This window comes from Schistocerca gregaria, chromosome 7 (assembly GCF_023897955.1).
Source record: "Schistocerca gregaria isolate iqSchGreg1 chromosome 7, iqSchGreg1.2, whole genome shotgun sequence".
NCBI lineage: Eukaryota > Metazoa > Arthropoda > Insecta > Orthoptera > Acrididae > Schistocerca > Schistocerca gregaria.
In genome coordinates, this window is record NC_064926.1 from 24548805 (window position 1) to 24560648 (window position 11844).

General features: G+C 40.9%; 1 protein-coding gene across 1 annotated transcript in view; it reads left to right on the top strand.

The window, feature by feature from the left end:
- The window catches only part of LOC126281155 (AP-2 complex subunit alpha-like), a 276306-nt gene extending 265333 nt beyond the window's left edge, over positions 1 to 10973 (top strand). The window contains exon 19 of the mRNA XM_049979820.1: positions 9194 to 10973. Coding sequence (XP_049835777.1) covers positions 9194 to 9271 — 78 coding nt within the window. The 3' untranslated portion in view covers positions 9272 to 10973. The remainder of the gene's footprint in view (positions 1 to 9193) is intronic.
- The last annotated feature ends 871 nt before the right edge of the window (positions 10974 to 11844 follow it).

The following is an 11844-nucleotide window of genomic DNA, read 5'->3' on the forward strand; positions in this document are numbered from 1 at the left end:
AGATAAACATTAATGCCATCTCCCTATATACCAACATCTCCCATGTACGTGGTCTGTCTGCTGCTGAACACTTCCTCAGTCAGTGCCCACCTGGTTCAAACTGATGACATCCTCCCTACTCACCTTTATCAACTACTACTTCACCTTTGAGGGGCAGACATACAAGCAGATCAGGGGTACGGCCATGGGAACCATCATGCCTTCTTCCTATGCCAAACTTTTCATGGGTCACTTGGGTCTTCCCTGGGATCCATGTCTCCAGCCCCAGGTTTGGTTTAGATATATTGATGACATTTTTACCAAATGGAGTCTCTGTGAGGCTGACCTGCTAAAATTCCTGGAATCTCTGAATACTTTCTCCCAATTACATTTCACATGGTCCTTTTCCACATCCCATGCCACTTTCCCTGATGTTGATCTCATCCTCACCGAAGGCTAGCTACATGATTCCATCCCCATTAAACCTACAACAAACAACAGTACTTACATTTTGAGAGTTGCCACCCTTTCTACATCAAACATTCCCTCCCATACAGCCTTGGCATCCGAGGCAAATGTATTTGTGCGGATTCAGACTCCCTGCAGCAATACACAGCCATTCTCACCTCAGTCTTCACTGCTCGTAATTATCCCACCAGACTAGTCAAAAAACAGATTTCCCAGACCATCACAGCCAATCCTGATTCTGCTGATACCTCCACAAAACAGCTTCAGAGCACACCATTGCTGACTCACTACCATCCTGGTGTGGAATGTGTTAATCAGCTACTTCAACAGAGCTATCACTTCCCAAAATCATTCCCTGAAAAGAGGTCCATTCTGTCTTAAATTTTGCTCACCACACTTAGCTTTTGGTCACCCTCACAATCTCTGCAACATTTTTGTCAGGTCCCATGCTGCTCTTGCAACCATCTCCCTGTCCTGTGGCTCCTACCAGCTTCTGTGTCCTCACTGCAAGACTTGCCCTATGCACCCTGCTACCACCAACTATAATTGCTGTGTAATTGGCAAAATATATAACACTGTTCACACTTCCACATTGACATGACTACCACCAAACTATCATTTAAGATGAATGGTCATATGCAGAGGGTATATACTGGCAACTCTCAATATCCTGTTACAGAGCGTGCTCTAAGTCATGACAATATTAATCTTGGTGTCTGTTTCACCATGTGCCATCTGGGTTCTTTTACCAGACAAGAGTTTCTCAGAACTCCACAGGTGGGAACTAGCACTACATGTCATTGGTTCTTGCCACCCATGTGACCTTAATTTACATTTATTTCTTCCATCTCAGCTTTTCTTCGCTGTAACTAGTCTTTGCTTCACTCCCTTTTAGTTTTCTACAGCTTTCATTGTCTTTCCCATATATTTCTCAGCACCCCTCCCACCTCTGTTACGTGCAATGCACTTAGCCACTCGTGCATGATGTTTTACTAGTAATCTCTGTCTTATAATTACCCTGTCTTCCACCTGTAAGCTCTCACGTTTGCAAATCTCATCCAATTCAGTCCCCAACAATCAGTATTTTCTTCTCATCCTGTACAGTAAGTCATACCTGACCTGTGGTTCTGAGTGACTTTCCCAAAATATACCATTTTTCCTAGACCTTTCAAGTCCTTTACCTTCCCCTACAACCCTTCTGCCTGAAGATGGAGCCACTGGCTCTGAAAGCTTGCCAATCACAACAGTCTCTTAGGTTTGTGTTCTGCCACAGCATGGTGAGTAATTTTTTATCTATACAGCTACGTAATAGTTCTTACTGAATTTAATAATTTGCCTTCCTCTATATGAAAAAAGCGAATTAAGGGTTAAATTTTAAATAATTGTGAGCTCATATGATTTTTTAGTTTTCATACAACACACTTTGGTATATTCCTTTTAAGGCAGTAATCTTTGCTGTATTTTATATTGTATTGAGATAATAATTTGAAGTACTAATTACTGAAATAACAAAAATTGTATTTGGCAATCATTCTACATGAAAAAGCCTTGTTTCTTGCAGTAAGCTTAATATTTGACAGTATAATTTTTAACAAACCCATGCACATATTTGTAAGTAACTGATACTTAAAAAGAAACTACCAGTGTGAAACAAACAACATACTGCTTTGTATTCATTTTATGTAAATTTACAGAAAGACTTCCTACTTCTTCCATTGATGATAATGATGTTAATCAGTTTGAGATCCTCTACAGGTAAATGTCTAGACTTTACCATGTAACTGAAAGTTGTCCCCCTGCATTTCATTATCATTACAATCGTAATTACACCTTCCACTCCAATCTTTTCCCTGATTGTCTTGTTTGTTTTTGTTGTCTCCCCCATTAGTTTCTAGCATCCCTCAATCACCCACGGAGAAACCCCTAGCTTTTCATTAAAAAAAAAAAAAAAAAAAAAGTCAGTGTCCCAGAGCCAACCCTATTAGTTTACCACATCATCATGCCATTTTTACTCTTCTGCCCCCCACCCCCACCCAAACTGTAAAATTCCTCCAGAGCTGCTGCTAATAGTTATGTTGATACAGGTTTCTTCGCTCTCTCGCCTTTGTCTGAACTACCCTTCTCCACATATTTGTAATCATTTTGTCAGTTGCTATTCCATCTCTTCTCGTCCTCCACAGATCTGTTTTCAAAACAGTGCTTCACTGTCTATTCTTTGTATGGTTGTTTATGGTTACTGATTGACTTCCGTAGTTATGTCGGAAGGGCCATTTTCCCCTATAAATGGTCGCGCGCGCGTGCGTGCGTGCGTGCGTGCGTGCGTGCGTGCGTGCGTGTGTGTGATAGAGATAGAGAGAGAGAGAGAGAGAGAGAGAGAGAGAGAGAGAGAGAGAGAGAGAGAGAGAGAGAGTGAGAGAGTGACAAAAAAATTGAGACACTCCTATCACAAACAATTAATTGCTCTTAACGTCAGTCTTAAATTAACCCTTTGTCTGCTATGGATGAGTTAACTTGTCATATGCTCCCCAGATACTAAGGACATGCTTAAAAGTTGCTTCTGAGTTTTCCCTTAAGCACTATTGATGTGTTTGTGCATACCGTTTCTCTGACCTTAACTCTGCTGTGGGTGAGTTAGTCCTGTATCTCAATGAACAAAAAAAAAAAAAAAAAAAAGAAAACAAATTATGGCCACATGTTTACTGATATATAGGTATGGAATTAGGCACACTGTGTGAAAAACATTTGCCAGATATAAAAACCAATAACATGAGAATGAAAAAAGATACTGTTCTGATCTAAGTTATAAATAAATTTTCAATACCTTATCTACATTCTGTACATAGCGATGAAAGAGCTAAAATCAATAGTACACAAAGTTCATATAGTGCATTTTTACCTCTGCAACCTCTTTAAAATTTTTCCCAATACTTTACTTACTTTACTGCAGCATGGTACCAATGACAAATAATGATAGAAATTATTCTTTATTGAACAAAGATATTGGACTGTAAGGTAGGTATGCTAACATCAGATTTTTTTTTTCACCAAATAATTTTCTTGAAATCGTCTGATTAGTATTTCATAGTGGCCACAACGCCATCTCTCAGTGTAGGCAGCAGTATTAGGCAAGCATCACAGCGACAACTTAGCTGTGCTCATCGTGGAATGCAGAGTGTACGCCTGTAGCCGTCAAAGGCTTACGTTGTTTAATCTGTAGTTGTCACTGCCCTTCAACATATTGGCAAGGAGGTAGGCTGTGAATGCAGTTTATCACAGATGAGCCCCTCATCTGCTCTGACCTACCAGCTACTTTAAGCTGGGGTCCCACAGTTCTTCTGTGGGTACATGGGTGGTGCGCATGGAGTCCTGAGCCATTGCAGCCTTCTTCTCTCTGTGCTGCATTCCCTTCCCTATGTGCAACCCTTCTGATCCTGATTCCTCCCTTACCCTCTTCCTTCCACAGTGTTTCCTTTAATGACAGTCCAGCTATTTGCTCGGTTCTGTTATTCCTTTTTGCTCTTCTGTCTCACATTTGCACTCTTACCCCATCTTTCTTTGTCACCTTTCTAAAATGTTGGCATAGTGAGAGACATTTGAAGAACTCCCTCCCTAGTCTCTCCATCACAGGTTTGTGGGTTCCTTTCTCCCTCTGCCCTCCTGTCCCCAGTAGCCAGCCCATGTGATGGGGCTGTTATGTACCCATCTGGCTGAGGGGCACCCCGGGCACTTGAAACAGAAACCATTCTGAAGCTGTCAACAATGGGCTTACCACACAAGTCGCATACCACTGCTCACCATCAGAAGCCTACTAGGCTCTCCCCTCAACCCAAGCAACCAACTTCTCCCATAAGTAAGGAAAAATGCCCTTAAAAAAATAGTTCCAAGTCGAAGAAAGTGTCAGTTAAACTTTCGGATTGGCGAGCTCTCTTCCTTTCAGTTGGGGACTATGCTCTTGAGGATGTGGACTTACAATCAGAGGGACCGGAGAGACGGGAACCTCCTAACATTCCCCCTGACCTCTCCTAGGGAGAAAAAAAAAGACCAACGACCACTAAACAGTGGTTCCCATAGGGACTTCTGCGTTGCAGTGGAATTTAAATGGATACTGCTCAAATTTGAAAGACGATGACCTGTACCTTGGTGGAATGATGACTGTTGACTGGTCCAGGAGAAACAGTTAATTTGCTTACAAGAAACTTGTCTTACTCACTGACACATTCGCATTGTGGGGTTACAGAAAGGACAATATTACAGGAGACAGGGCTAAAGGTGCAATGTGTGTTTTCATTGATGACTGATGCCACTCCTCTCGTGTCCTCGTACCATGACCATACAAGCAACTGCTGTGTATGTTCCAGCATACACCCTTTAACATAGCAGTGTGTTCTTTGTATTACCCACCTAATGCTGTTTTGGATGCAGACGCACTGACAGAACTCTTGGGCACACTTTGTGGAGGACTTCAGTGCACACAATGTGCTGTGTGGCTTCGCTGCCACTTGCTCCAGGGATCAGATGATCAAGCGACTTCGCCATTTTGAGATGATCTGCCTTCTAAACTTGAGTCACATGACACACTTTTACACAGCAGCAGAGTCTTTTTCAGCCATTGGCTTTTTTTTGTTACCCCAGCTATTGCAGTCTCAGTTCACTTGGAAGTGGCTACGGATTTACATTCCAGTGACCACTTCCCAGTGTGGACCTGTCTGCTGACTTGGACAGTGGCTGACAGGAGGCCACAAACATGGATGATACAAAGTGCAAAGTGGTTGCAGTACAGTCGATAAGCTGTTTTTGGACATCAGGATTGTGCACAGGAGACAATGGCCTATATCATTTGTGAGATCCAAATGGCTGCCACGGAGTCCATCCTCTAGTCTAGTAACGGCCTCAGACGATGACCTGGTGGAATGACGACTGTCGACTGGCAATCAGGGCCAGAAGAACTACTCCGTGGAACTTCAAACACCATCCAACTATAGGAAAAAACTCTGCCTTCAGATCTGCGATAGCACATGCAAGGCGAGTGATAAAAGAATGGAAGAGGGCTTCCCGGAAGAAATTAAAGACTGCCATTTATTGGTTCACTTCCTCTGTGCAAGTTTGGGAATTTAATAAGGTGGATTTCAGGCAAGGGCAGTACACATCCCGGCTTGGGTTTTAGCTGAACACTTTTTCCCTGTCACTAAGTCATCCAGACAAGCTCCTGCTTTCCAGGTGTTCCATGGGACTACGGAGATGAGGAAGCTCCATTATTCCTCACATAATGAGGAAGTTTACAACATTCCATTTTCCATGTTGGAACTGGAATTGGTTTTTTCTGCAGCGGGAGACACTGCTCCAGGACCTGATGAGATCCATTATGCCATGCTGAGTCATCTGTGCTCTGAAGTGAAAGAACAGCTTCTCTCTTGTTTAAATCAGATCTGGTTTGATGGACAGTACCCGACGACTTGGAAGGAGGCAATATTAATTCCATTCTGGAAACCAGTCAAGGACCGTAGTGCCCCCTAACAGTTAACAAGAGTGTAGCCCTTACCAGTTGTATGGATAAGACTCTTGAACACATGGTCAACTGCTGCCTTGCCTGGCTGCTCGAATCCAAGGTCACATGATCCACTCCTAATGCGCTTTCAGGTGCTATCGTTCCACCCCCGACAACCTAATTCTACTGGAAGCAGCGATATAGGAGTCCTTTTTATGTTGGAAACCACATGGTTTGTGTGTTTTCTGTCTTAATCCTTTGGCAACTTCATGAATGGGGTCCACGTGGATGCCTGCTACTTCTTGTCCAATCCTTTCTTGAGGACCAGCATTTTTGATATCACATTGGCGATGCCTTGTCTGCTGCTGTATTAAAGAGATTGGGGTCCCCAAGGCAATGTACTCAATGTCACATTGTTTGCCATCGCTATCAGTGGCATTTTCTCCACACTCAGGAGTCCTGTCAAATACTCTTTGTTTATGGATGAATTTGCAGTCTTCTACTCTTCTGCTGATCATACAACAATGACAAGGTAGCTACAGCTGACTATTAGGAGGCTGGAAACCTGGGCCAGGACAACTGGTTTTCGGTTTTCACCAGAGAAGACTACATGTGTCAATTTTAATTGTGCTCATCAAAGTTTTAACCAACCAGTGCTCACAATGGGGGACAATATTTTAAGTTTTTTCAAGAAGCTGTACACTTTTTGAGTCTATTATTTGACTTGAAATTAACTTGGCTCTCACGCCTGAAAGACCTACAAACAAAGGGCTTCCAGTCATTGAATATTTTGAAATTACGTTGTGGAAAAACATAGGGGTCTTACTGGTCCCACCTCCTAAAGTTTTATAGGAAATTTGTTAAAGCACGTTTAGATTATGGCAGTGTGGTCTATGGATCAGCGTGTATTTCCTACCTCAAGATGTTAGACACTATCCACCCCCGAGGGCATTTGAATATCAACTGGAGCCTTTCAGACCATCCCATTTCAGAGTCTGTGTGCAGAGACAGGTTAACCACAGTTCTGGATTCAATAACGTATCGACTTGACAGGCACTGAAAATATCAGCATCACCTTGGTCATTGGCATTTGTTGCAGTGGTCCAACCCACCTTCTAATGGCTGTTACAAGAAATTGGCCCCATGCGACCAAGCCATTTGGAATATGTGCTACTGTGTGTCTCAAGGATCTGGGTCTATCAGACCTCAAAATACACAACCAGGCATGGAATGAATTGCTGCCTTGGTGTCTCCAGAGGCCCAAAGTGATTTTAGTAATTTTAAGCTTGATACGTTACAAGAAAGCTTGTCCTCTAGATTATATTTTTACATCTTTGTTTTCGTCCATTTTAAGTACTTACACAGTTTTATCATTGTTTGTACAGATGGATCCCAGCAAAGGAATGTCCTTGGTTGTTCTGCTGTTCTCCTTGATAGGGTTTTCAAAGTGCATTTTCCAGAAAAACTTACAAATTATGATGTGGTATTATATGTTATTCTGATGGCACTGGAGAGGATTCACAGACATCACCATACAAGGCTTCTTGTCTGTTCCAACTCACTTAGCGCATCATAAGCAGTTCACCAAATGTATCCAGTAGACCAGCTGATTCAGCTCATCAATGACTCTTACAGTGATGCCAGCACCATGGCAAGGAGGTGGTCTTTGACTGTGTACCTGACCCCATCAGGATACAGGGAAACGACATGGGTGACGAAGTCACCAAGGAAGCATGTCAGGATGGTGCTGTCTGTCAGTGTACCATGTTGCATGCCATCATATCATTTTTTGACAGAAGCATCATGCATCAATGGGAGGGTGCATGCTTTCAGGTGACAGACAACAGACTGCGGTCACTCACATAGACCACACAGGCATGGTGGACTTCATGTCAGCCTCACTGGTGGAAGGAGGTTTGGCTTATCAGGCTGCGCATTGAATATATCCCTTCAACACATGGCTTCCTTTTTCGGCAGGAGGATCCACCACTCTGTAAAGTTTGTGGTGTGCTGCTTTCAGTTCGGCATATTGTGGCAATGTACTTATACTAGGGCAGCCGTCAGTGTCAATCTCGCCATCCTTGCTGATACTGGCTCCAGTGTTAGGAGAGCGGTGAAATTTTGCAAACTGTCAGGCCTCATCCCTAAATTTATGGGGAAGGGAGACAGACTTCAATGCATTATAAATTGCTCTGCATGGGAGGACAGCCTTCGTCTCCAACCATGAGACCGGCATGCTGATGTTTCACCAGGGTGCCAATGACCATGTTGTTGAGTGCTGATGTTCCAATTAGACAATGACTGTCTGGGCTAAGTGGTCTTCCACAGCCCTCACTCGACCCATTCTTTTGCACCTCTTCCCCTTATTACAAGTTCTGTTTGACTTGGTGTTCTTGCTCTATTTTCCTGTGTCTCTCTTGCTGAGTCCATGTATCTAATCTTTAATGTGTATTGTTGGGTGGGGTGCCTTTAGTAAGTGGTGGGAGGATATGTTCCTTATTACAGTTTCTACTTTTGACTATCTGGATGGGTCACCTTGCCCACGTTTCTTCCTTTCCCCCTTATCTTATTTCTTGTTCCTTTCTGTAGGCTTTGTTCACCTTCGATAGACCTTGAGGTTTTCTTTCTTTGTATTTCACCCACTCTTCTTTGGGGCATAATTTTTTGTTGCCTTGCCTGCTCCAGGTAGAAAGTACTGATTACCTTGTAGTTGGGTCCCTTTAATCCTTAAACTAACCAACCTACCCATTCTATTGGCACAACCAATGTACTTCAATTTCTCCTTAATTTATTTCTCATCTTGGCGTCAATATTGCTTTTAATGTGTTGATTTTACCACTCTTACCCATTTTTATGAAATGATCAAATATCTGGCGGACACCACTAACTCCAGATGAACTTCCTCTTAACCAAGGGGCAGATAACTTTGCTCTTTAGGCTCTTAATCCCCAACCAACCAATCTTAAATAAAGTGATACTTAGAAATTCGAAAATATTATTACTGATAAAACTTGACTACAAGTAACATTAAATCTTAGTCTCTCTCTCTCTCTCTCTCTCTCTCTCTCTCTCTCTCTCTCTCTCTCCCCCCCCCTCCCCCCTCTCCCTCTCCCCCCCCCCCCCCTCCCCCCCCCCCCCCCCCCCCCCCCCCCCCCCCCACTGCCCCCCTTTTTAATGTGATCTGGACATTTGGATTTTTTGACACACCTTATTGCTGCTGTTTTTACGTATAATGAAGTGTCATCTTTTTTTGTGTTTCAGATGTACAGGTTGACAGTTCGTTCCAGTAAAGATTCTGTTTCACAAGAAATCTGTGACCTTCTGTCAGAACAGTTCTAGTCAATTCACACTGGTGCTCTTGACATATGGGATCATGTTGGCATTTGACCAGCAAGTGTAATTCAGTAACATACCAGTATGTGTGAAATGCATAAGGTCTGTAGATGGAGTCTTGCTTGCTTATATTTTTTGTAATATTGCAAGAAATTTTGCAAGAGCTTTTATGAAGTCTACTTTGGAATTGCCTGTCCAGTGGCACACTGTTGGAAATGAGATGAGGAATTATTATTGCCAGGTGATGTGCACAGATTGATTGGTAAATTGAGGCATGTAGCAAGTGGTAAAGCAAGTTTTTAATGTATGTCTCTGTGTTCCGGAGTACTATTTGCAGAAGTATTGTCCCTTCATTTGCTATGTGTGTATGCAGTCCCTTTCCTCAAATTTTCCCCACTACGAAACGCTGGTGGTTAGAAGCCCAGGTCATCTAAGTTTTAAGCAAGTCCTTTTGGACAGGTTTGACTGTCAACAATGCATTTAGATGGATGGAGCATTCTGTTGGAAAGTATGAGTTGTTTAATTCAGATGGCTTAGTGTAATTATATTAAAAGTAGAGTTAATGTGAAAAATGTATATATTTATATCAATTTCCAAATGTCGAACTGGTACTGTTGAAATATTTATTTATAGTGTTATTGGCTTCCTACTTTTGTTACGTTTATTCATACTCATTGTTGCTATTGTTACACTATTTTTAGTGTGTGTTAAAGGTCCCTGTACAGTTGCAGTTTATTTTGGATGCTGCTGCTATATAAAAAGACATTTTTGTATCTATCAATTTTTATTGCCGATAGAAGCTATATGATCAGTTTGCACATGCGAAAATAAGAATCTCTAAATGAAATTATGTGTGTATAACACAACTTCGAGTAAGTGTGTGTGAAAAGTTTTAATGTGATTCAATTCATAGTTTAACTTTTCATACAGTTACTTTTGAAATTTGACAGGAACAAATGCAATGTTTGTAAAAACTTGTTTTTATTTTGCTTGTTGTACCTGCTCTCTCTCTCTCTCTCTGTACTAGGAAAGGGCATATCTTACAGCAATTTTATTTCATTCTGAGAGACAATAAGTAAATCAGTTTCTTTGACAGTGTTATTTACTGTCGTCCTTGTATGCCATTAGTGAAAAAGAAAATGTTCTTGTATATCTGAAACTTCAAATTCATTCAGAACGTTGTTATCTCATGGTAAAGAAAAATTTACATTTACTCAATGTATTTATTAAAAAAGAAGTGACACCATGTGTGCGCATTGGTTTTTTGCCTCTTGGTGCTGGAACTAAGTGGTAGCTCTCTGTGTGAAAGTGTGTGTGATGTGTATTTTGGTTGTATCTTTACATTTGTTCAATTGTAAAGTTACGACAAGACTTATCATACGAAAATTCTCGTATTTCTCGTTGTTCCACATATAGGACAATTGTGTAGTTCAGAATGTCATTGTTTTGGTAGCTAAAGAGCATTTATTTTTAAGATTTTGTATAGTAAAAAGAATTATTAGAGAGAATGTATTCAGTCTGGTTGAATACAAAAGCTCAGAAAATTTTGACTTCGCTGTGTTGTGTAAAGATAGTATGTGAGAGAAGTGTGTACATTAGTCAGTGGTATCTGTAATTTTGGTTCATTCATTGAGATTCATTTGTGTGTATATGCATTTCACATCATGTATGAGAATGTATTGTGAAATTAAACAGATTGGCTGATCAAGTTAGTTTCTTTTATGCACCATATATTATCAAGATGATATTAATAACAGTATGAAAGTGCAACCAGTACACAAACTAAACAATGCTTTTTGTAGAGTTTAAACAGCAATAATATTACAGGAAACAATGAAAGGGTGGTTAAGCCACAGACAAAACATGCATTTCCCTCAGCACCAAATGAGAGGCTGACCATTTTTTGAAACTGGTAATTGATTGACAGCTGTTAATATTTTGTATTATAGAAAAACATTGGTTTGAAGAAAACTTTTGTTTGAACTATGATATGTACAGTTATTCATAACAGAACACAGTAACAAGAACATAGGAGTTGTAAGTGGAGGAAAAAGTAACAACTCGAAAATCATGATTACTTGGGTGGATGCACATATTTGTTTATGTTAATCATCTTCAGAAAGTGGTAGTAAATTGTATATACTTGGATGGAATATTTGGGTTTTACTGTCATTTTCTCTACCTTATGTCCTAGTTTGATTTTTTTCTCTTACCTTTCAGTCCAGCAGTTTTATTATTGCATTTACAGTCTCCTTCACTGTAAGGTTTTCAGTGCTAGTGGAAAAGCTCTAATAAACATGTTTTTGAGGATTTTAGAATAAAAACCATCCTATAAACTTTGTTTGTCTGTTGTAAATCAAAATATCTGAGAGTGGTGGCCATTGTTTTGTTGACATAGCTGTAAACTAAAGCCCTTCAATATAAGGGCAGTTGGGAAACAGGTTTTTGAAATAACATATGGTAATTTTAAAAAAGTCACACGAGGAAGGGTACACAAGTAATGAGAATTTTTCTCTGGCAGTTGGTGGAACTTTGGTTTGGAATTCTCCTGTGAGGTGTCTTCACTAGCCACAATTTTG